This window comes from Alosa sapidissima, chromosome 15, assembly GCF_018492685.1.
Source record: "Alosa sapidissima isolate fAloSap1 chromosome 15, fAloSap1.pri, whole genome shotgun sequence".
NCBI classification, from domain to species: Eukaryota; Metazoa; Chordata; class Actinopteri; order Clupeiformes; family Clupeidae; genus Alosa; species Alosa sapidissima.
The window spans coordinates 21429315-21455211 of NC_055971.1; the positions used below are offsets into that span (position 1 = coordinate 21429315).

The following is a 25897-nucleotide window of genomic DNA, read 5'->3' on the forward strand; positions in this document are numbered from 1 at the left end:
TATCTCTTTCTCTCTCCCTCTCTCTCCCTTTCTCTCTCTCTCTCTCTCTCTCTATCTCTCTCTCTATCTCTCTCTCTCTTTCTCACACACACACACACACACAGCGGCAGTCCTCAGCTCCCACTCAACAGCACAGTGCCTCTCACTGCCCACAGAGTGTACTGCTGCAGTCCACTATGGCTGTGCTAGGTCCTCTACCACATCTATTGTTGTGCATGCATCAGTATCACCAAACGGATACAGTAGGTGCTCCACAACTCCCTCTGGTGTTCGATTACTACAGTTAGTTTGTACAAACTCCACTTATCCCTCCCACGCAGATCTTAACCGCTGTTTCCGAACAGCTATTTCTGCCATTGACTACTGTTTTTGAACCCGTTTTTTGACATCATCTATGGTCTTAACATTAGTCACAAACACTGACGTGTGCCTGGAGCCATGTCCCTTAATACACTGGTTCTCTGTGAAGCGGTCATATTGACTCATGTGCCCTTTGCATTGTCATGTGGAAGGACCTTGCACTTAACTATTTCCAGTTACGAAAGAGGAAATTAACGGAGCCTTTTTGTGTGTGTGTGTGTGTGTGTGTGTGTGTGTGTGTGTGTGTGTGTGTGTGTGTGTGTGTGTGTGTGTGTGTCTGGTGCCCAAAGAGGAAAAAAGGTGGCTGACAGCACTTCCTCTTCAAGTGGTAATCTTTGACTGGTGCTGTCTGATACTTCCAGCAGACGTGCAAATGAGAAGGGGAGTTGAATGACTCATCAGTCCTGTGTTGAAGGCCTCCTACGGGGAGAGAGGGGGCCGTGAGCTCACGTGGGCAGAGAGCACAGGAATGTTTGGGACAGCTGCCTGGTTGGCAGTTTGACGTGACTCGGGCTTACTTGCTAATGCTGCGGGACCTCGTATACTTTCCAGCCAGCAATGCTGCTGTGTTTTTATTTGGTGTACATAGTGTTTAATCTTTAGAAAAGTGCGCTTACCCACTTGACACACACTTGTACATTTTGCTTCTATAGCCATTTCTTTAAGTTGGAATGTTATTGAAGTTTGATTTGGTTTGAGAAGGATGTATAAATTGTACATTGGATTTGGGCAACACTTCTAATCATTACTACTTTTCATTACGTATTTTTTGGTATTTTATAACCGGTTGTGCTTAACATATCTCGGTCTCTCTCTCTGTATGTCTGCGTCTTTCTTTCTCTCTCTCTCTCTCTCTCTCTCTCTCTCCCTCTCTCTCTCTCTCTCTTCCTGTTGCCCCCTCTCTCCATCTAAAGGCTCCAGATAGCCCAGGAGGAGCACCACACAGTGGAGGTGGAAAAGGTGACCCTGGAGCAGAAGTTGCGGGATGAGATCAACAGTGCCAAGCAGGAGGCCCAGCGGCTACGGGAGCTGCGCGAGGGCACCGTGAGCGAGCTAACCCGCCAGAAATACGCCGAGGAGGAACTGGAGCAGGTAACGGCCACAACCCCCCATATCCACCCCAGCTCCCCACACTTCAAGTCCACTCAACTCAACACAACCCCCCCTCCCAGGAAGAGGAAGCTGGGCATTTCCCCCCACAACAACGCTAGTAACCTCCCAGAAAGAGAAACCTTTCTCACCACTCTCACTAAACCAGAGAGAAATGCAGGCTATTAGAAATGTGCTGTTTACTGTACAGTGATCCTGCACAAGGCACTTATTTGGTTTTCTTCCCACTCTCCCATTGTGGGGGGTGGGGGGGCGCTATTATATCCCTAATCGGCACGGGAGATCTTCTTCATACTGCAGCGGATATCCTGACCTCCGGGTCCTCCCCGTCTGATGATCAGAGTTAACGTGGGGCATTAAAGGCAGACCGCATGCACAGATCACAGCAGAAGGTGCATTCCAGAGCCTGAGCCTTCAGTCTCGTCCGCTGGTCCAGCATTCCAAAGCAGGATGAGGCTAAAGCGAGAGAAAGGCTCCTCACAGACATACATCTGTATGCACCCATTCAGGATTCACCCATTTTGCTGGCAAAGCACTAAATCACCCAGTGATATGAAAAAACACTGGACCGGAGCATGGGACCAAGATGGCCACTGTTCATGTGAATAGTCTTCATATATAACACAAACATTTGGCATGTTGCTGACAGGAAGATATTTGCTTCCCAGCATCTCTTCCTTTGCAGTTGTCTGTATGGCAGCTTGTACCACTTTTGTCTGTATGGCAGCTTGCACTCACATCTACAGTCTCTTTCTCTCTCTTTTTCTTTCTTTCTTTCTCTCTCTCTTTCTCACTTTCTCACTGTCTCTCCCACATATGCACATACATTACTCTGCCCCCCCCCCCCCCCCCCCATCACACTCTCACACACTTTTTCTTTCGGTCTCTGTTTCTCTCTCAGACACACATTCTCACACACGCACACACACGTACACACACGTACACACACGTACATATGCACCCTCTCTTCCTATGTGTTTTGTCTCACTGTAGTAAAAGAGCTGTTTTCAGCAGAGAGATGATCTGCGAGGCTCAGGGTCAGCTGTTCTGGGACCATTGCCACGGAAAGCCAGAGATATTGTTACCTTGTTTCACCTCGCTGTCCGCTGATGACACAAGGGTTACATCCTCCACTGGTTCCCCAGAGACCAGTGCTGCTTTCAGCCACGATTAGGCTATCTGGTTATCTGTGTGTGCTGTTTACTGTTGAGTATTTCAACAGACTTTTCTTCTCGTTTCTTCCACATTTATTAACAGTTCTGTTGGGTGGCTTGTAAAGTTCTTCCTTTTTTCTCTTAGGTTGGGTCATCTGTGTTGTGACCCATCTCACACACAGCACATTAAAAAGCTTCATATTGAAAATGCATTCTCTTTTCATTACCCTCCATTGCTCAGTCTGTCTATATATTTCTCTCATTCCCTCTCTCTCTCTCTTTCTTTCTTTCTTTCTTTCTTTCTTTCTTTCTTTCTTTCTTTATTTCTTTCTCTCTCTCTCTCTCTCCCTCCCTCCCTCCCTCCCTCCCTCTTACACACACACACACACACACACACACACACGCACGCACGCACACACACACACACTCACTATCTCATTCACTCACACTGCTACCCCCTCCCTGCACTGGCTCGGTGTGCCTTGCCGCCTGTGTGGAGTTTCTACCTTGGAGCGTGGTAGCTCATTAGCACAGCTCCTAATTAAGCTGCGGACACACACAAAACCGCGGCCCCTCTTTAACAAGTCGCTGAGAGAGCACACGTATGCCCAGCTCTGCTTCATCTGCAGGCCTGTGAGCCTCGTCAGATATTTTCCTGAGCTCTGAATTGGGCTTCTTCACTGTATTTGTAGGGCAGTGAGAATTTGTGAATATGTGAACATGATTGCTGATGTAGTATCAGCACACCATACTTAACAAGGCTACAAGATTGTGAAACTATGCTGTATTGATCCAAAGATGATAATGAGCCAAAAAACATTCACGATAACTACTGTAAATATGAAAACAGTACCTCCTTTAGGGAAAGGATAATGATTACATATTCTGAGGGTGAAAAAAATCATCATGTTTATTGACTAAAGATAATGGCATTTGATGTTGAAGACATTTGGCAAAATTACCCCTCCAAGAGCCTCTCACTTATTTATTAGCAACATATGCTATGTGGGTCGTGCATGTTGCTAAGACCTGCTGTTGTCCCGGCGCAGGTGCGCATGGCTCTGAAGAAGGCGGAGAAGGAGCTGGAGTCGCGCAGCAGCTGGGCTCCCCCAGATTCCCTGCAGAAGTGGCTGCAGCTCACGCACGAGGTGGAGGTGCAGTACTACAACATCAAGAAACAGAATGCAGAGCGGCAGCTGCTGGTGGCCAAAGAAGGGGTGAGTCGCTCAGGAGTCTGGGGAGCCAGTGGGGGGGGGGGGGGGGGGTGTTGCCAGTTGCTGTGTCATTATCTGCATTGCAGACAATTCTGTTTAGTTGCAGTAAGGATTTCTGAGTGTATTGTATGTTCTGCTGTTATTAAAACCACTACTTGTCGCTTTCACAGAATTCCAGAGAAAATTGGTTTCTAATGCACCTTGAGTATGTGAATGTTTCCGAATTGTCATTAGCCGCCTTCTAGCAAACAAGAATTCACTAATCAGACTAATGATACATCATGCAGACATTTATTCCATCTCTTAAACCTTGTTATGAGTTGCTAAAATTATCCATAAAAACATTTCATTAAAAAACCTCCACAAGACAAAGTCTTATCATTCTGTTGTAGCATTGATAGTGGCTGTACCTAATAATTCATATTTTGGGCATCCTGCCACTAATGTTTTTGTATTCCATCAGTTTTCAAAGGATACCATATGTATGAACCTTGAGCTTCATATGTGTATGAATTTGTGTGTATGAATTTGTATAGAGCACCGTAGATAAATCAAGGGAAGTAATAGGAGTGTCTGGTAATAGTAAATAGGGTGTTTCTATCTTGTCACCTTTTTTTTTTTTTCAAGTGATGACAAATTTGAATTGTTGTGCATTTTTGAAACAGCACTATTAGAAACTTTAACATGGTGGCTCAAATCGTTTGTCTGAATTCTAGAATGTCCCAGCACATTCCAGAATAAGGACAAACCAAATGTGATGTTCCTTTGGATCATTCTGAACACACTGCACACTGAAACTAATGAATGCCACTAAGCTGTGGGATGAAAACAAACCCAACCTCTTTCATGTGAGTTGTTTTTGATGGCTGCTCTGTGTCCCCTGTGCTCCACAGGCTGAGAAAATTAAGAAAAAGAGGAACACCCTCTTTGGGACCTTTCATGTGGCACACAGCTCTTCACTGGATGATGTGGATCACAAGATCCTCTCAGCCAAGTGAGTGTCTTAAAGTGGAGTGATTTTTGGTCACTTTATTCTTGCTTGAATTCCTCTGCATTTGTTTTCCCCTCAGGCTAGGGAAAAGGGCTCTGGTAATATGATTCCCAAATGCTGTGACTGAAACAGAAGACTAGAAGATATTTTAAATCAGGAACATTACTATATAACCAGATTAAAAAAAAAAGCTTGATGACATAAACAACATGCAGAAAGCTCATATTTGAGCTTTGTTTTTGTGGATTGTTTGGTCTTATCTAGCCCTCTTTGACAAAACATAATGAAACCCCTTCAAGCAGGTTTCTATTTACACATTCCAGATATAATACAATTGCACACTAGCAGTTTTTTTGCTGTGCTGTTGTTTCAGTATTGGCATGAAGATGCTTAGGCATGAGATCATATCGAAGTCATAATTTTGGTACTGTGACAATGCTACTTTCAGCTCTCTTGGCTGATCTTGATCTTGCGTGTGCCTGCTCCGCAGGCAAGCACTGGGCGAGGTGACGGCCGCCCTTCGCGAGCGCCTGCATCGGTGGCAGCAGATCGAGATTCTGACGGGCTTCACGATCGTCAACAACCCCGGCCTGCCCTCACTGGCCTCGACCCTCAACCTGGACCCCAGTTTCATGGGCGGCCGGGCCACGCCCCAGCCTTTCCTCCTGTCGGACGACATGGACGACATGGACGACGAGTTCGTCACGCCAGGCACCCTCCAATGTAAGGACTCCCCCGAGTCAGACGGCCACAGGGCCTGGTCCAGCAAAGGCGCGCAGCCGCACAAACACAGCAAGGGGCTGCTGGGCAAGCACAAACCCAAGCCCCCCGGCCAGTCTGAGCCGGCCCCCAAATGATGACCTAGATCAAATGATAATAATCATATTATAACAACAGTATGAAAAGGAGAAATGCCTCTGCACTGGTGAAAAGGGATCGAAAGCTCTTCTATTGTCTTTTGATTGCCAAAAAAAAAAAGTGTTTTGTTGTTGCTCTGAGAGATCTCCAGTTTTATTATAATATACGTGTTATTCACTGTGGGTGCAGGTAACTTTACTTTTCGTTTTGGTTGGCTGCTGGTTATGAGTGTGTGGGTGTGTATGTACGTGTGTGTGTGTTTGTTTCAATGCACTGATGTATAGCACTTTGTGGAAAAGGGACTTGCAGAACCTCTCATGAACTGTTGTGAATATGTCTCAGAAATGGCACATAAAAATACATTTATAATGACACCAAATCTTTGTCCAGAAGTATTTTTAGCAGCGACTCAATCAACAGTTTTACCAATCATTACCATCAACAAAAACCCATGTTACACCATGTTTCTCCCTCTGCCAAAGTAAAAATGTCAATTTTTACCACAAGGCAGTCTGGACACAGGAAAAAGTTGTTGTCTTATGGACAGAAAAAGATTGAAAAATCGACAGACTTTTCAAACAGACAGTCATTTCAACATTTTGAATAGTCACCTGCTTTTTAGTGTCCATGTAGTTTTTTCAACACCCAATAACACTATCCTCATAGTATAGTGTTTCTTCTTTCCTAGTTTTTGCTTACTCATTACTAGTTATTTGCACCATTCATCTACTGCAGCCCATTACCACATCATGACCTACTTCAGGGGTCAACCACACGACAACAGATTTTTTCCCTTTGCGTCACCAAAATGGCCTGTATCCACCCAGAAACCCGAAATGGAGTGAATTTTTTTTTTTTCTCTTGCATGACCTATACTGCAAGCCTACATCTAAACTAAAGGGTACAACACATGTACAACAGAACAAGATAATTCCTGAAATATTGCTTTTTTCAACATCGAGAAACAGAATTTTCCAGCAAAGCTTGCTTCTCTAACGCTTACAAACTGTTAGTCTCAGTTTTTTTCAACAAACCAAGGGCTTTAGCCACCTATGTGTCGGACATATTTACATCCTCATATAAATAGAACTAAATTGGCAGATAATTGTGATGTCTTACCATCAAGAATAGATCTTCCATTCATTACCAGTTACTACAGAGAAGTTTTTTTGGGCAGAGCTCAGACGAAGTCTGAAATATATAATTGGAATGCTGTGGTTCCGTCATCGTTTTCAAAAACATAAGTTTTTTACCTGCCCATATTGCAATAAAAGGGCTGCGTTTCCACTTTGGGACACCTTTTCAAAAAATGGTGTCTTCAAGCCCCTAAAATGCTGTTGTGGTGTAGCCTGACGAGCCAGACCCACATTAAAATGTAGGGTCTGGGCACTCACCGTTCGCAGTGCTCAGTCCGAGGGGCGGGATAATCAGTTGTCTTTCAAATTCCCTCTGCACGCAATAGGACAGCGGCAGCGCTATGAGTCCCATGCGTTTCCAACCAGTGGAGCTAGTTGGCTAGTTCGAACGTTTGCCAACTTAATAAAAGCTTAACTCGTGTCACACTGTTCGACAGCAGCAACATCCATCTTATTTGTTTTCAAGCCAAACCGTTGCAACTCTGCCATCAATCATTATGTTAAGCCCACCTAACGACTCTATACACGATTTCATTGGCCTGATTAAGTTTCGATTTCTGGAGCTCACAACGGAGCCAACGGAGAGTTGCTAGACTAACCCTGGCAGCAAATGTAATTTGCTGCCGCTAGGGGCGCGTCTAGATTTCTAGGCTAGTTGTGGTGTGGACAAAAGGCCAACAAAAAAAACAGTTCTCAAAAACTCAGTTTTTACTATTGTTTCCTGAATACGCCCCTACTGTACGTTGAGATGATTATAATTGATTATCTCAAGAATTGATATTATCCTAGGGTGGTTTGTGTGCAATTAATTCTATTGTGTTTTGAACATGATCTAGCACCTCACCCAATAACAGCGGTCACAACAGCAAAGGTTTTATTATGACGGCCACGCAGCGAAGCGGCGGTCATATAGGTTTAGTCAGATTTTTTTCTTTTTTTTTTTTCTTTTTCGCATGGCCAAATTTCCGTCAAGGATTCCTGGGACACCAAAAGACCGGGGTACACGAAACTTGGTGGGCATGTAGCCCCACATGGATAGCATGGAACCATCGTTTTCGTTTTTGATCTGTAGCTGGACTGAACCCCCCGAAAGGAGGGTAGGGCAGACACAGTTTTCTGTGAATATCTTGAGAACCGTAGGGTTTAGGAAGACCACTTTTTTTTGTATGTTGATCTTAAGGGGCCATGTCAACCCATTCCATAACCACTCATTTCATGTATAGCGCCACCTAGTTAAAAACAAAAAAGTAAAAATTAGGTGTTGTAATCGCAGGTATCTGTGACCTAACATGGTCAAAACTGCACGAAATTGGAAGTGTAGGATCATTATGACACCCTCTGAAGGCACGCCAAGTTTCGTGGAATTCCGTTCATGGGGGGGCCATACAATAAATTAATTTATGTTACTGTACACCAACTGGCCTGTAGGTGGCCGGACACAGTTTTCTGTGAATATCTCAAGAACCGTAGGGCCTAGGAGGGCCACCTTTTTTTGTATGTTGGTCTTAAGGGGCCATGTCAACCCATCCCATTACCACTTATTTCATGTATAGCGCCACCTAATTAAAAATTTAAAAGCAAAAAATTAGGTGTTGTAATCACAATATCTCTGGCTGACATGATCAAAACTGCATGAAATTGAAAGTGTAGGATCATTATGACACCCTCCGAATGCATGCCAAGTTTTGTGGACTTTCGTTCATGGGGGGCCATACAATAAATTAATTTATGTGTGCATTTAGTGGCCGTACACCAACCGAATTTTCCGAACCAACTGAATATCTTGAGAACCGTAGGGCCTAGGATGACCAATTTTTTGCGTATGTTTGCCTCCAGGGGTCATGTTAACCCATTCCATATGCACACATGTGCATAAATAGATATTCACACACACACATACATTCACAGTAATCATACATATGACACATACACACACAGTAGACATATGTACGCATGCATGCACATGCACACACACAGGCACACACACACACACACACACACACACACAAACATAAACACGTACACGCACACAGGCACACAATTCAAGAATTTCTCAGAATTTATGATCAGGCAAGATGGGGGTGGGGTTGTATAAAATGTTTTTACATGTGAAATCTATGAACTAATCATGTTTTGGTACTTTTTGTCTAGCAGATACCAGTGAGAATTGAGTGTGCATAATGCAATTCAGTGACACAGTTAGAATCCTATATGCCTTTCACCTTTTTGTTTTTAGTCAGCAGCCAGACCAGCAGATACCCTAACTTTGCTGAATTACTGAAGCTAAGCAGGCTTAGTTAGTACTTGGATAAGAAACCTCCTTGGAAGAGTAGGATCCTGCTGGAAGCGGTGTTGGTGGCTGGCCAGTAGGTGGCACTCTTCCCTGTGGCCAAAAGCCACCAAACAAATATCAATCCCAATGTCCTATTGCAGTGACAGGGACACTGTACTGCAGGAGATGTTTTCCTTTGCATGAATGTTAAATTGAGGTCCTGACTCACCATGGTTGTTAAAGATCCCATGGCACTTATCGCAAAGAGTAGGTGGTTCCCTGATTTGCTTTATTTATGTACACATACATAAAGACACACACACACACACACACACACACACACACACACACACACACACACACACACACACACACACATACATACACACACACACAAAAACACACACACACTACACATGCACGCACACACACATACATGCACACACACGACACGCACAAACACGCAAACAAACACATAAACACACACATGCACCCACACATACAAACACACCTACAAACACATGCACACACACACACACACTCACAAACAAAAAAACACACACAAAACGCATATACACAAAAACAACCACATACTCTGCACACACTCAATTACAAACACACAAAAAAGGAACAAAGTAGGAAATTAACACAATTTGACAAGCTCAACTTGATTTTTCTGGAAAAAATATGCTGGACTGGGCGGCGGTCATGTTTTGTACAGCTCTGTGGTACATCTAGTTATTGAAATATTTGGGGGTTTGCCTACATTACAAGCAAAAAAAAACAGCAAACATAGATGTTACTGGCTACTTTTACAAAGCAGACAGTGACTCACCTGGTGCAAGGTTCAAATTAAAAATTTTAATAACAGCCACCCCCCTGGTCCCCCCCTTTTCTTTTCTCACTCCTCGTTGACCACTGCCTCGATCTCGCACACCATTGGTCCAATCCAGATGCCACCATGCTCATGGAACGGCGAGCAAGTGACCTGTGGTCCCTCAACTCGGACAGCCAATCCCTGTGGAAATACTCGGGTTCGCTTGACCTTAATAACCATCCTTACCCACACCTACGCCTCCTAAACCATCATCTCCAAAAAACCCTTTCTCTCTCCTGTACAACCAAGCCTACCTCTCTCTTTTTCTCTGTGGTACAGAGCATGTAACCCTACTGTAGGTTGAAGGGCAACTAGGAAACGTATGGACTAAACCACGGAGCATCTCAGAGGCTCCATATCCATACGGCCTCCACAGTTTTCCTCACAGCTTGCCCTTTCTTTAGACTGTCCCTCCTCTATTTCTCCTCCCCTCTCAGTCATCAAGAGCACGGACTTGCTTTTCACTGTTCTGCCACTAATCCCCTCTAAAGAGCCTAGTCTTCTTGGGATGCATTGGCACTGTAGGAGTGAGTCTAAATGTTCATGCAGAAATAGTAGTTACGTCGCAAGAAAATCCCAAGTGTTGGCAGCAGGCCAGGTATTATGATCTGTGTTCTGGTCTCGCTGTTAAACCAGTTTCTGGCAACACAACAACATGTCTACCCAACGAGATGCCAGGAAAACATGCAGAACATGCAAAAAAGTATCTGAATTCTTTATTGGCTTTAGTTCCAAATGTATTATGCTAAAAAATATTTATTTTTACCTGGAAGCATGCATTCAGGGTTTGTTGTTTCAATGTAGGATACTATTGTATTGAGTAGGTAAGCCGCAGTGCTTTAGAAACCCTCAATGACTCCTGTAAAGTATAACATTAGCTTATTACAACAGTAATGTATTCAGAAATAATCTTAACAGGCCCTTATATTTAAAAAGTTTGTTTACTAAAGAACTTTCCCTCTTCACCCTGAGGCACACAAGGAGACAAGGAGACTGAGATGAAGTGCCATCAGTTGCTAAGATGCATCCCCTTTTCTTCTTAAATATTTAGGCATAGTCCCTCAGGCAGATGCTCACATGCACCCGAACACACCCCTGTCACATCTTTGTCTCTGATGTTCCCAACACCTGCTTGTACTTACCTGGCCTGACTCACTGCTTTTGTCATCTGCCTTTAGTAGCGTTTGCTTCTAATGCAATCTCTTTTATCAGCTGTTGCCCACACACATGTATGACAGACTTACCGCAGTGTGTTTCTGTGTCCACAGCTCCCAGTATGATGTCCCTGCGCCAACGCCACATCGACCCGCAGCTGGCCATGGGCTCCCAGAGGTTGGTAGAGGGCTGCCCTCTGGCGGCGGGGGGGACACAGGGGGAGGCCAGCGGCGGCCTGCACCCCCAGTCCCACCAATCCCACACTGGGGTCTCTCTCCTGCAGTGCCGCAGCCGCTCCTTCGAGCACCCCTCCATTATCTGCACCTCCTCTTCCTCATCCTCCCTCGCTGCTGCTCCTCCTCCTCCTCTTCCTCTCTCCTTCTCCTCTCTAGCAGCCTCGTCCAGCCATCTTCATTCCTCCCACTGTCACTCGTCTTATTTCCAGCCCATGGACACCTTTGCCGACTTCCCCAATGACAACATCCCCCATATGCGCTCACGCCTCTCCGGCAGTCATGGGTATACCCGCCCCGCTCCGCTTGGCTCGGCTTGCGCCTCTCCTTGGCCTGGCATGCCACTGGGGGTTTCTCCCAGGAAATCTCTTTTTTCTAAAAATGCCCTTTTCGAATCTTGGTTGCAGTGCTTCCCCCCTCCTCTATCCCCGAAACATAAATGCCATCCATACCATTCACTGATTTGCCTACTTCCCTCTGTAATATCCTTCTTTATTGATATCTTTCTTTAAATATTTAAAAAAAAAATCTTTTCATTATCCTCCTTTTTCTAATATGGCCACCCCATTGATCTGTTCATCTAAGTGCTTTACTAATGTCAGTTTTAAAATCTTAATCATTATATACAATTATATAATTGTATAATTTTTTATACAAACCGTTCAAACAGTTCAAGCATGCCTAGCTATAAACTTGGACCACCACCAGGATCTAATGCTTGCTATGTTTAATATTCATACTATTCCGCACTGTAGAGGCTGGGGTCCTCAAGCTCCATAAAATATTTGCAGTGCTCATTTATATTGTTAACATTATCCTATCCATGCAATATAATATTTAAAAAATGTATGACTTCCTAAATTGGATTTAATGTCAGCATTTAAGTGTTGTTCCCTCTGTGACTTTCAAGGCTTCCTATAATAGTAGTGGACTTTGAAGGAAATAGCACAGTTGTGAGCCAGCGCACTTTGAATGTTGCCATTCAGTCTAGCGGCACTATTTATCTGGTCCCATCAGCCTCCACAGCCTCTCTGTGTGCTTCCTCCACAGGGACCTGAACCGCTCGGACTCGGACTCGTCCCTCTGCATCTCTCAGGTGGGCGAGCAGTTGCGTCTAACCACCTCCTACGGTGGCTCCAAGGGCCTCATGATGAAGCCCATCTCCCTGATGCACGGCGCCGGGGCTCGTGGTGTGGACGAGGCCGGCCCCATGCACACCGCCTACACCCCCAACGGCGGCAGCCGCGTGCCAGACGCCTCCCCCGAGGCCGTCTCAGACAGCCCCATTCTCATGAAGAAGACCTACAGCATCGAAAAGTCGGCCAGCCTCGGCGAGATCAACAACAGCAGCAGCAGCAGCGCCGTTGCCGCCCAGGCCGCCCAGCTCTCCATGTCCGAGTCTTCACGCTCGCTGAGCCCGAACTCCACCGACCCGGACACACCGTCCCCCACCGGGCTGCCCGGGGCGGCCGGGACCAAAGTCAGCAGCCGGATCCCCCACCTGTCCTCCAAGAAGAGCCCCCTGGAGGATGACAGTGGCTCCACGGGCGATGACACTGACTCGGTCACCAGCAGAAAGAAACACACCTTCAAGATCTTTAAGAAGCAGAAGAAGTAAACAGATGAAAATAATATAAATATAAAAAAAGAACAGGGACTGTGGACTGCTTTATAGCTGTCAAAGGTTTTTTTTGTTTGTTCTTTATTTTGTTGTTGATGGTAAAAATTATTTTCTGTTCTTGAAGCAGATGTCCAAATATATGTACTCCAGATATTTTTTTCTTTATTTCACTGGTTACAAACGATGGCACAAACTGTTGCCTTTTGAAAGTTTTGTAAGGTACTTTTTTCTTAGGAACTTTGGGAGCAACCAGCAAGTCATTGATGTCATTGTATTGTTTTTTTTTTTTGATTAATGACAAAATATTTCCTCTCTTGGGTTGGGGTTGTATATGATAATGCAAAGCACTATTTATTCTGCAGGAGACAGTGCCAGTCTTTCAAAGGGATGTATCCCTTTTCAGACATAATACTTGTTGTTATCTCGTTATCATTTTGCATGTCTGTAGCTTTGATTGATTGAAAATCTTGAATGTTCTTAGGTGTTTGCTTGGTTCATATCATTCGCACAGAAGCGAAATATTTGAGTTCTCATCGTCACCGCTCCCCTTTGCTACCCTTCGTTACACCTTCCTGGCAGTAGATAAAGAACTCTGAGCTAACACCTGACTTTGCTAGGAAGGTAGAAAAGGGCTGAACTATAATGTGTGTCTGTATGTACACGTGATAACCTTCCTAAATATCTTGGGCTAATGTTGAATTGTTAGTATTCTGCCCTGTAGGCAAAAATCTAGTGACAAAAAAAACAAAAAAAACAAAACAAAGCAAAAAAACACGTCAAGTCCCAGTCATGGACAAGGGGATTGTCGTCGGAATACATTTTTAAAGTGATCTTTTTTTTCTTTTTTTTTACTGTTGAGACCAAATCACTCAGACAAAAAAGGTATCAAGCCCTGTTAATTAATATGCAGAACGATAAAAAGAATGTATTTTAAAAAGGTGTTAGTAGACTTTTTTTTCCCTTTCATTTAATGCTCTCTTATCACTATATAGTGGACTCCTGGGGCCATACTCTGACTTTGGATGCATGCAGGAAATGTCAGCATGCACAAACAGAGCATCTTGGTCAGCAGTAGCTAGGCACTGTAAGAGTAAGTTATTTAAGTCAAATAATGAAAAACTTCCCTATAGGTCCATGTCATAATCACTGGTCTTATCTGTTAAGCGCTTGTGTATATCCTAGTGAGCTGTTTTCTGTTCTTGAATCATATTTAGATATTTGCCCAGAAAAAAATGTGGCTGGAAGTGCCAAACCAAAGACATATGGACATGGGAAATATGTGCCGATTTTTTTCTAGTATCAGTCTGAGTGCAGAGGTGTCCGAAGTATTTGACATTCGGTAATGAGGCTTTTAAGAACATATTGTAATTTCATATCTTTTCCAGAATAATTTCACCATTTTGTATATTATTATGTGGTAGTAAAAGGTGCCTCCGGCACACCAGATATCGTGCGCCACACCTCACTCAGATCCTCCGGTGCTGACCCCCCAAGCACACTACTCTGAAAAATGTTTACATGGTAACAGTTTTTAACTCTCTAAAGGGCCTGAGTTTGTATTTTACTGGTTGGCACTATGCATTTGTTGTGTCCCCCCCCCTTTAATGTTTTGGATTGGCTCTTCCTAAAGTGACATAGTGCCTTGATTTATCAAATTATATTTGATAGTCATGAAATGGAAAAGAGTATTTTTGTTTTGTTTTTGAAAAATTACAAAATATATTTTACCAATTCTGATCTGTTTTACCTCCCAAATTTCCCGGGGGAGGCATAGCATTGCTGCACAGGACACCTCCCTCCCTTACGGACTCTTCCGAGTACGGACTAGAAGATGGTATGGATGACAGTGCTTCATCAAAAAGTGTACGGTTTTATTTCATCAAGCAGTTTATAATAACCGTGTGGTGTAGGTAATTTATGATGTGTCATTTGTACCTCTCTTGCACGACAAAGCTACAAATGGATTTTTGCTCTGTGTGCGTGCGTGTGTGTGTGTGTGTGTCTGTGTGTGTGTTCAAGTGTGTATGGATGGATATGTGTGCGTGTGCCGATCTATATCTGTTACCGGTAAAATGCACTGCAATCTGTTGATGCATGTAAACCTGTTGCAACACTCGTGCTGGGTCAAGGGAGCGAAAAATATGTGAGCAGTTATTTATCTACTTTCTCCCTTTGAGCTTCTATTTGTGACTGTGCATTTGTACGGGAAAAAAGGAAGAATTTTGCATCTTCTGTGACTCCAAGTATTTGGAATTTTATGGCACTCCTGCATGATAGCAATAAACAGTTTTAAAAGAAAAAAAAAATGTTGTCATTTTGTTTGCACACCTCAATATATATCAGTTTAAATTAATTTCACCTGCCATACTATGGCATGGGATGTATACAAAGGTCATGGTTATGTTGGCCCACCTGTGAAAAGGCTCTCCTAAAAAAAGACATGGGCCCAAGCGGCATAATCATGATTTGGGGGACAGATGGACAGTGTGAACAGATAGGCTTGATCTGTGATAGTAGTTGATGGGAAGATAAGGCTATTGAGTAGTAACCAGGCTAGTTTTGCAGCTGGGTTTATTTGATTTGGCTTGGAAACGAGATTAAAGTTTGCATCTTTAAAAAAAAAAAAAACAGGCGTCAGTCGTCTCCCATTCAGAGTTACCTGGCCGCATTGTTTTTCTACTATTTACTGAGGTCCAATAGCCAGGAACAGACAGACCCATACTATTTCCTCATTCAAGATGCATAGTCACCAAGGAAGAGGAACGTTTCATAGTGTTGTGCCTATAGACTCTAGTTATCTATTATCAGTGTTTTCACAGCAAAATGCACCATAACCAACCAGAAAGTCAGGGATGAAACAAGTCAAGCACATTACTTGAACTGAATGGCTTGTCACACTCATTCTTTGCCTTAACAGGTGGAGCTGCCTATAGTGTTTACTTAATACTTAACTATGTTGACCAAGCAGGATATTATCCCGGAGTCACTTCAGACGACCAACCTCACTGGAAACTGTGGAACTGTGGCAGCGTTGTTTTAGATGAGATATTTTAATCTGATAGATTCAGCGACTGAAATGGGTTAATCCCTGGAGTGATGCAAGTGAAACAGACAATTTCCACTGCAGGATGAAGGGGTTCAAATGGAATAGTTCCCTGCTTAGGCTGGTGGTACAACATGTTGTGTTTGTAAGTAAGCCACTTGTCTTTGTCTTTTATGACATTCAAATGCTATCTAGACAATTTAATTTCATTTCACGCTTTGAAAATGGTTGCTGTCCATATAAAAAGAAGCTCATATTTCATGTGAACTCATGTTTATCTCATTGTAAACTGCTTCTTATTTTCTATTTTAGTTTTTGACTCAGTTTACCGTCAGTGAATGTGCTGATCATCACCACACATTTGATGATGTAATATTTCTAAACCAAATAGAGGAAGTGGAATCCAGCTCTTTGCAAGTTCTCTACTCATGCTCTGAGCCGTCTGTAGTCCACGTGGAGGCCCTTGCATCTTTTGACACCGGAGACACTTCAACGATCTTCAGACGGCACTGGACCTGCCATCCGGGCTCCTCAAAGGTCAGGACAGTTGCCCTGACCCTGCCTGATTGGCTTGTATACCAAGCAGACTGGAAGATCCAGCCCTCGGCATGGGTCCTGACTGCAATGCTGCGTGCCTGGGTCAGTGGGGCTGGAAGTCTGGACGACTACATGTCTGCCCCTGCACGTGCAATGACGCTGCTGAATCTCAGGGAGCCCTTCAGCAGGCCAATGAAGCAGCATCAGCTGTGCCTGAGCTGGGGCTTGGAGATGAAGTGGGGAGCGCTGAAAGACAAGATCCCACAGTGTCCTCAGGAGCAAGGTACTGTAGGTACTATACTGTACAGTAAATGCCCCGTCAACTGAAATATGTAATTTTATTTTGCGTTAGACTAACACATGAACATTTAATGTATTCAGAGTACATTGTGTAAATTCAACAGGTTTTAAAATGCATCCTTAGGTTATTCATAGATAGATATGAATACTTCATATTTAATATACAGTGTCTATTAACAAGTTTATGTCTACAATACATTGGCCTATACAAGGTGCTGAAAATGCACCATGTACCACAAATGTATTTTATGTGCATGGGATAAGAGATTTGCATTGTCTGTGCATCATTGGTCCCAACTGCCTAATCTGTTTAGAGGTGGCTGTGTTCCTGTCAACACTGTATGCCTCCACTGGGGAGAAATTTGGTATCGTAAGGACTATTCAGCCATTCAGCGATGAGGTTTTGGAGAGTTTGCGACTCAAGGCTATTCCTTATCCCTGGTAAGGCATGATTACCCCACTGAGTGCACTTCCTCTGTCTGGTAAACGTTTACTGTACACCATAACGGTTGTCATCCATTGACCTTTGACCTCTATCGGGTATAGGTACCTTAACTTTTTCTGAATTTCTTTGATCTGCTATGAGCCATTAGTACTAATCCATCAGCCTGTCTGTTCAGTCTATCTCTGTAAAAGGCAGCTCTTATGCCATTGTATAATAGCAGTCATTTACTGCTCTCTTATGTTTGTGTTCACCCTTCTGTAAAGGTGTGCTTTCTCCATCTGGATATACCTGCTCCATCCCTGTCGCCAACAGTTGTGTGGGGTGCTGCACCACCTAGACTCAAAGAGGACTTATGCCTCTCCCTCACTGTTCCTGAAGAACTCTGGTATTACTAGTTGTCCCATTCATTTTTGGATACATGTTTCTATGTATTAAACAGTGCCACTATATACAATAAAAGGGGCAATGGAAGTTTTGTAGCATCTTGTCTAGCGTCATATTAGCAGAAAGTCGGAATCAGAAGAGTAAGTACAGTAGGCTCTGCATAAGGGACTATTTTGAAAAGAGCTTGCCAGGATAAATTAGCTATTTTACAAGCTTGAAATGAAGTGGCTTTTTATAGCACCATTGGTGGTTATCTGCCTTGCTTCCCCATGCGGTGCTAATTTCAAAGCCTTCATTATTACAACTGCCCCCTCCAGGCCACTTGCACATCCAGATGCATGGGGCACCAGGGGTTTCCTCAGCCTTCCTCTCCGCGTTCACTGTGCCTATCAGGCAGTGGTGCCACCTCAATGTGGTGTTGGATGGATGGATGGTGAGAGACATGCACCTCATTCATCAAAAGAACTCAGTATTCTGACCTTGGTCCAGTGGTAATGAAAATAAAACTCTTATCTACAGGTCAGGATAACCATGACATGCAGAGATGGACAGCACTACATTGTGCACAGCTCTAATCATGTGTAAGAATGTGTCTGTCATTAAAGTTGAATGTTTATATATATATATACAGTATGATATTAGAAAGTCATGTCAGTAGAAGGTAAGCATTATCATAATATTTTCAACAGATTTGATATAGCCTTTCATCTGGATGACACAGATGGCTACTTTGCAGTTGGGGGAGGTGAATTCGTTAATGGCATTGAAGGATACTATGGACCTATCATTTATTACAGAAACAGGATGCTTCCTCAAACCGAGGTAAGTTGATCGCTAAAGCTGGTATATAGTCAGGAAGTGAGAAAGAAAATGTATGTTTGAAAAACAAATATGAAATCGTATGTCCATAATCAGAAAGGCACACTCGGTAATCTCAGTAATCTATTGTTGCAATTTCTCAGAGAAGAGCTACTTTCCCCCTGAGAGGTAGTATTACTTTTCATGTCTGTTTTTATTTTGTTTTTACACAGTCTGAAGGTCACATACCACCTTCTATAACACTTATGACAGAATGGTATCAATCCTGTCATAAATTTGAATTCGATGTAAGGATGAAAATTGCTCAATATTTACAAAGAGTGAGAGAGAATGGACACTCAGGTAATACCTCAGTTGTACAACAGATGGCACAAGAGGCAAGCAATTCTACTAAAACACATTACATATATTAGTGTCGGTGAGGCATTCTAACTGATGTTTCATCCATATTCAGATGTCTGTGTTGATGCATACAACCAGTGGCAATCCAAAGACAGGTTCCACATCAAAGCACCACAGTGTGAGGCATGGGAAGCGCCAAGTTTACCTCAGAGGCGACATGTTTTTCTTATAGCAGAAAAATTGGCAAACAAATATGGTAAAGCATTTGATCGTACTTTTACTTTTCATGTTTTCAAAATGTCAACAGCGTAGTGTTCAATTGCAGTCACTCTAAATGTAAGATTATTTCCCAATGTGTACTATATTACACAGGTCCATTGGTTAGGCCAGTCACCATTGGCAAGGCTCTGTACTCCCTGACCCTTCATAAACTAACCCAGGCCATGGATACGAGAGTCATCAGTAGGATGATGCCACTCTTACTGCAGGCCGGTTGCCTCGGGGACAAGCGTGCCCTCTACCTCTCCTCGGTCCTGTACAGCAGCAGTGCTGGGGTCAAGCCACGTCCTGAGAGGGTGTGTCACCATACACTGAGTGGATCACATTGCTTTAACTGAAACGTCTCATTGTGTCTCGGCTCTTTCCTTTGATAAAATAACAAAGAAATATGGGGAACAATATCTAAAAATGGATGAACTGATATCAGACTTATTGATCAAATGACTGACTTAGATTGACAGTTACTATTGCCATTTGCAGAGTTGTATAGTATTAACAAGGTACCTATGTGGCTAAAGATTAAAATTAATATCAACTAAAACATGACCTGCTTGTAGGTTATTGCACAGGAAGCCACTAAAATCATCGATAAAGTTATTATACAGTTCTACACTGTTACAAGTTTTGACCTGCCCTCCTACACTAAGTTTGTAGAATGTCACTTTTACCTGCTTTGTTCCTAGTTCCTAGCTGTAAATTGGATCATAATCAGATCATCTGTCCTCTCCTCTCGTCCAGGCATGGCTGCTGGCTCTGCTGGCTGCCCAGCAGGACTGGAGACTGGCGCTGCTTCGCCTCGGGCACCTGCACCATCTAGGTGACCAGAACGTCCCTCCTGACCCTGACCTGGCTTACGCCTACTATGCCAACATCGCTAAACAGACATCTGCCGACCGTCAGAACTTCACCTCACAGCAGGTAGCATTAGCAAACTGACTTTAAACAGACAGACAAATCATTAAATGCAGTAGGTGGCTGATATTTTGTACCATCCACTTTTCTATTGAATTTTCAAATGGTTTGTTTTTTGTAATATTATATAATATTTTGGTACATTCTGTATAAGTCTACAACACAAAAAAACTATAATTATGCAGTCACATTATACTGCACTATATATTCAACAATAATTTTACTACCTTACTGTCATTATCTTTTACAATACTTTTGTGTGGCCAGTGATTTACCCCGTCCTCATCGTTGCTTCCTTAGACTTTTGTAGAGGCCATATATCTCAACAATGAGGAAGTACTGAAGGCACAGACCAATGAGAACCATGACCTCTTCCACTGGTTAAAGCTCCAAGCACGGAATGGGGTGGCAGGGGCAGAGGTATGAAACTCTCTGGTTTTAAGTGTTTATTTATTTATTTATTTATTTATGTATTATTATTATTTATTCAGGCACTTATACAGTGGCAGGCCCTGGTATCAGACCAACAATTTTCTGGCTTTGCACTTGGAAGTCCAGACAACTAATGGCTAGACCACCACTGCCCCCCTCTCTTAACTCATACATAACTTATTAATGCATGATTGTTGACATGAAGGCTTTTGGACCAGATCAGGCATTGTGAAATTGTGTTAATGTGTTTTGCGGCTGCTCTTTCACAGCAAGCAATGGGCCGGATGCTGTTCTGGGGCCAGCAGGGTGTGTCTTCAGACATTCAGACTGCTGTGAGGCACTATCAGAGAGGAGCCTTAAGGCTGGAAGACCCTGTGTCCATGTACGACTATGCCATTGTCCTGCTCACGGTCAGCTCTCCCCTTCTTAGAAATATTCATATTGGTTCTGCCTATTGGTCCTGACTATCCCCACTTCACAGTGTGAAATATTGTAAATTATGAAATATACCTTTTCCTTTGACAGGGTCGTGGTGTCGAACGAGACATCCCAAAAGCTGTCATGTTTCTTAAGAAAGCCTTAGAGCGAGTAAGTAGCAAGTTAACCATTACACGAATGAGCTGTCTTGGCGATATTTATAGCGCGCATCTAACACCTTGCACTTCCTGTACCGCACAGGGCTTTGTTCCTGCGATGAACGCTCTGGGCTGGTACTATGAGCAGCATGAGAAGGACTATGGGCGTGCTGTGCAGCTGTGGGAACAGGCCGATGCCCTGGGAAGCCCAGACGCAGCCATGAACCTGGGGGTCATGCACTCCCAAGGCTTCTATCCAGGCAAACCAGCGGACCAGGCAAGTGCACTTACAGTAGTGTGTTAACGCTAACTGTGCTTTTAGTTTCGCCTGTTTACAGGAGAGTAGTGGGGTGAAGGTGCTTGGAAAGTGCTTGGCTGTTTTTTTCACAGAATTTGCAGAAAAATAGTAAGAGTAAGATCACCCTGTATCTCAATGCTGGCTCAGACTTTGCACCAACATCTCATCACCCTCTTCGGTATTTCTAACTATGTGGATTCGATAATTAAAACACTTAGCACAAGTCCTACTATCAGCTGGCTATTCATTTCCTCCTTCAGCTGACAATATTTCTTTTTTTCTGTTTTTTCTTTATCTTAGGTCATGGCATATCACTACTTCCTGAAGTCTGCACAAAGGGGCCATGTTGATGGAGCCATTACTCTGGCTGAGGTGTGGAATAAGGGGATCCCAAATCACATGAGCAGGCTTCCTAATCACGCTGTTCTGTAAGGATTACATGTCACTGTAGTCACTCATTTATAAGGATGTTCTGTTTGCCTGCCAGTATCTCTTATACAATTCTGCCTTTCACTTTCAGATGGGCAAAATGGGCATCTGAACAAAATGGTTACCTTGGAAGAGTCTTACGGAAAGGCCTTGATGCATATTTCAAAGAGAAATGGTAACTGTTACAGTTGGTTATGAGGCCCCAGAGCCAGAACACCATTGCAATAACCATAGGTTCTACCCACCAGAGTAGGATATTATGATACACTCATAGCTGTTAAACAAGAAAAAGGGAAACATCTTATGCAAATGATGTGTTCTAACAGTTCCTCATTGTCATATTTTTGGACTGCTTGCTCTGATCCTTTTAAAATGATTTCAGTCCACTGAAGCATCTCACTACTCCAGAGAAGTAAAGTATAAGTATAAGTATATATACTCTTTTGATCCCATGAGGGAAATTTGGTCTCTGCATTTATCCCAATCCGTGAATTAGTGAAACACACTCAGCACACAGTGAGCACAGTGAGGTGAAGCACACACTAATCCCAGCGCAGTGAGCTGCCTACAACAACAGCGGCGCTCGGGGAGCAGTGAGGGGTTAGGTGCCTTGCTTAAAGGCACTTCAGCTGTGCCTACTGTATAAGTATAAGTATATATACTTTTTTGTTCCCGTGAGGGAAATTTGGTCTCTGCATTTATCCCAATCCGTGAATTAGTGAAACACACTCAGCACACAGTGAGGTGAAGCATACACTAATCCCGGCGCAGTAAGCTGCCTGCAACAACAGCGGCACTCGGGGAGCAGTGAGGGGTTAGGTGCCTTGCTCAAGGGCACTTCAGCTGTCGGGGTTCGAACCGGCAACCCTCCGGTAACAGGTCCGAAGCGCTAACCAGTAGGCCACGGCTGCCCCTAAGTACTATAACTATTCACTTTGTACAGAATTCATTAATCAGAAATTAAACTGCATTTCTACAGAGGTAATTTAAAGTCTATCTAGAAAGCCTCGCTTCTATGTCATCCTATCATATGTTGTAATGAGGGGCCTTGTGTGATTACCGTGTTTTAAACCAAACTAACTACCTTATGTTAAAGGTTGATGGCTCTCATACATTACTTGATGGCGGCTGAATCAGGATTTGCTTCTGCCCAGTTCAATGTGGCCTACTTATGTGAACAAAACCCTGTGAGTTAATTACACTTACAATTACATTAACATTTCTGTTATTTGACAATTCTGCACTGCAATTTATTTCATTTCATATTATCATACAGCCTGTCGCAATGCAGAAAGTTCAGTTGAATTATATGGGCCATACCTAAGGTTCTAAGGTCCAATATTTCTTGATAATGGCCATGGCAAAAAATTAATGACCACTGCCGCTGGCCTTGGGGTTTCTTCTCACTCACTCACTCACAACAACGAGGCCGTTCGGGGTCCTGTTTTGCCTGTTGGAATTTATTTTTCAAGAATGACCAGTGTGCTATACATTTTCATTATATAATATTGGAATATGAGATGAAAACTGTCAAAATATATACTTTTGTGGATGATATATATGATAAATATATACTGTTGTGACATGAAAGTTATTACCATTTGTTTTTCTCTACAGGGAGGTTTTTTGACGCAGGCCTTTGTGAAACAGTGCATGTTAAGATACTACAATCTCACCATTCAGAGTGAATATCCAGATAGATATGGTAACCGAATAAAAATCACATTACATTAGAACATTGCTAATGTGACTTTATGACACCAAAATCTGTCTTCATGGCAACTTGCAAAAAGCACAGTTGTAAAAGGTTGATAGGTGTCAGTTAATAGCTTCCTTAGGTGTTATGTAAGTTGTGTAAAAAATGTTGTCTCCATGACAGTTGAGTTTTCTTGTGATGGTGTGATATTTGATTTGCAGCTTTGATCAAAATGGGAGACTTGCTATCCGTCAGTAACATGACTGATAAGAAAGATGTGACCAAAGCCGCCGAAATGTACAAGCTGGCCACTCTCAGTGGTGAACCTCAGGTGTGCCCCCTTCATCACAATTTTGAGTTTACTTTTCCTCCCCCTAGTGGGTAACTCTATTGATATTGTGTTTCTGATCCACTTTTCTTGTCCAGTGCTTTACTCTGTCTTTTCTGTAGTGGTTTTCATTCTGTTTTGCCCTCTTTGTCAACAGGGATGGTATAGTCTAGGTATGCTTGTCCAGGAGGGGGAGACATTACCAGTGTCTTTGCTGGTGGAATTAAACTTGTTGCTGCCATACCTAACAGATAAACAAGACCTTCTCACAACACTGTACCGTAGGTAAGTAGTCTCTCCTTTCTACTTAATCTTGTTTTATTACATTTCTGCCTATTCTAAAATGATTCATCTGCCTGTTTGTCAATGTGCACAAATACATTAAATACTCTTATGTATATAAACAACAGTTGCTTATGAAGGTGACATCACATATTTTTTTCTCTACCAAACAGATGTATAGATTCAAATGCCACAGATGCATACATACCTTGCAGTCTTGCTCTGTTCAATGTGTATCTACACTCATTTTGGGAGACCAATATTGTTCTCAAGGTACAGTTTTGTGCAGTTGGTTAAAAAGACACACCATTCTCTTCCTGCATTTTGTATTGTATGACTTAAATAGTTTAAACTATTGCTCAGACATGGTTGTGTATTTGCTTTCTTTCAGACGTCAAGTACTGTTGCTATAACAGCTGCCACCGTAGCGATGGCCTTTGTGATATCCAACATCATCAGAAGATACGTCATGGACACTGGTCAGATCACATGACCACCAACCGGTTGGGGGGGATTTAGATCACACATTCTGTTAATACCACTCAGTATGTTCTCAGTGTGCCATACTTAGGATTCACTAACCATACAATAAATTATTTTATCCATTTAATTTGTCTTTCTGATCTTTGATAAGTCAGCTGGTTAGCAGACCAGCTAGTTAGCTCCTAAGCTCTACATCACATCTGAGAAGCTAAGCTCTTCTGCTTATTTCATGATCTGAGATTACAGCCTTTTGTCCTGACAGAGTACTGCATTGTTGTTAATATAGGCCAAGATCATAACAGAATGGATATCCTATGTACTTCTTGCAGCCCATCGACTTAATATAGTGTAATATGTTGCCTTGGAAAGTTCTCAGATTCCATAGTTCCTGCTGCTGCCTCAACAAGATCCGTGTAGACATGACTGATTTCTCCACACCTGGTCAGGCAGGCATTTCTCAGGGCTCATTAGTTGTACTTTTGTTCTGTATTTCTGTAATCTATATGGCATGATGGCTGAAACATAGCTTCACAAGGATGGATTATTTTCCTGTCTCTTTGCTACTGGCCCAGAGGTTACCTGTGTGCTTAAGCCAATTATAATGAATACTGTTGTGTCACATGAGGGGACACAGAGGAATAGCACAAACAGCAGGTGTTCTGCAAGCTGAGACCTGCACTCAGCCACAGAGGAACAGCCAAGTCTCAAGGCAACCAGCTAATTGAAATAACATTGTCCCTCTAACTAATGAGGGAGTAAGTAAAAATGGCTTGACTCTTCAACTGCTAGATCATGACTGTTTCAAAAAGGGATTCTTCTCATGGAAATGACAGATTTCTGGTGAATGCTGTCATTTGATCCTCTGAACATAAGCTATGAGTTATGCATACTGTTTGTCATGCTGTAGTGATTATTTAAACACTCCCACTGCTTCCCAAACAGTCTAAACAAGAAATAATTTATATTATTCTATTAATATTCAGCGAGGTCCATTTACAGAAAACTTCCTCAAGCAGATGTCCGGAGCATCATAGCAATTATGTGTAGCAAGCAGGGTTGTGCACAATTCAAATTGCAATTCTGCTTCCTGTTTGCTACCTCAATTGAAATGCAAGTGAAATTCAAGAATTGAATTGGAATTTAAGAGCCAGTTTCAATTCAATTATGGAATTTTGCACAAGCCTGGTAGCAAGGTCTTCACCACTAGCCTGCTGCCCCAAGTGTTTGCGATAGCTATTCTGTCAAACATTTTGACTTTGTTGTAGCACCTCAGTGACCCCCTTGCATGAATTTGGACTATAAGGAGCGTCACTTATCAAGTCTGGCCTATCC

General features: G+C 43.0%; 2 protein-coding genes across 10 annotated transcripts in view; both read left to right on the forward strand.

Moving 5' to 3' along the window:
• Window positions 1-14518, forward strand: part of stim1a (stromal interaction molecule 1a) — a 41763-nt gene extending 27245 nt beyond the window's left edge. For 6 of the 8 annotated variants that reach the window (XM_042063068.1, XM_042063067.1, XM_042063066.1 and 3 more), the window contains exons 8-14: window positions 1275-1452; window positions 3674-3841; window positions 4732-4832; window positions 5320-5552; window positions 10049-10129; window positions 11241-11646; window positions 12411-14518. In XM_042063068.1, the coding sequence (XP_041919002.1) occupies window positions 1275-1452; window positions 3674-3841; window positions 4732-4832; window positions 5320-5552; window positions 10049-10129; window positions 11241-11646; window positions 12411-12978 (1735 nt within the window). In that variant the 3' untranslated portion in view covers window positions 12979-14518. The remainder of the gene's footprint in view (window positions 1-1274; window positions 1453-3673; window positions 3842-4731; window positions 4833-5319; window positions 5553-10048; window positions 10130-11240; window positions 11647-12410) is intronic. The other 2 variants (XM_042063071.1, XM_042063072.1) reach the window with 2 other exon arrangements.
• A 1222-nt stretch (window positions 14519-15740) lies between these two features.
• On the forward strand, window positions 15741-24692 carry LOC121683427 (protein sel-1 homolog 3). Of its 2 annotated transcripts, none has more exons than XM_042063063.1 (23): window positions 15741-16169; window positions 16337-16844; window positions 17176-17302; window positions 17570-17691; window positions 18008-18123; window positions 18210-18271; window positions 18380-18512; window positions 18722-18851; window positions 18964-19107; window positions 19224-19426; window positions 19869-20048; window positions 20343-20462; window positions 20744-20884; window positions 21000-21062; window positions 21153-21326; window positions 21648-21775; window positions 21868-21951; window positions 22873-22963; window positions 23394-23481; window positions 23694-23803; window positions 23958-24085; window positions 24256-24355; window positions 24474-24692. In XM_042063063.1, the coding sequence occupies exons 1-23, from the start codon at window positions 16110-16112 to the stop codon at window positions 24573-24575; spliced, it is 3114 nt and encodes a 1037-aa protein (XP_041918997.1). In that variant the 5' UTR covers window positions 15741-16109; the 3' UTR covers window positions 24576-24692. The 2 variants fall into 2 exon arrangements, with proteins under 2 accessions (XP_041918997.1, XP_041918998.1); XM_042063064.1 differs by having other exon boundaries at window positions 16418-16844.
• The last annotated feature ends 1205 nt before the right edge of the window (window positions 24693-25897 follow it).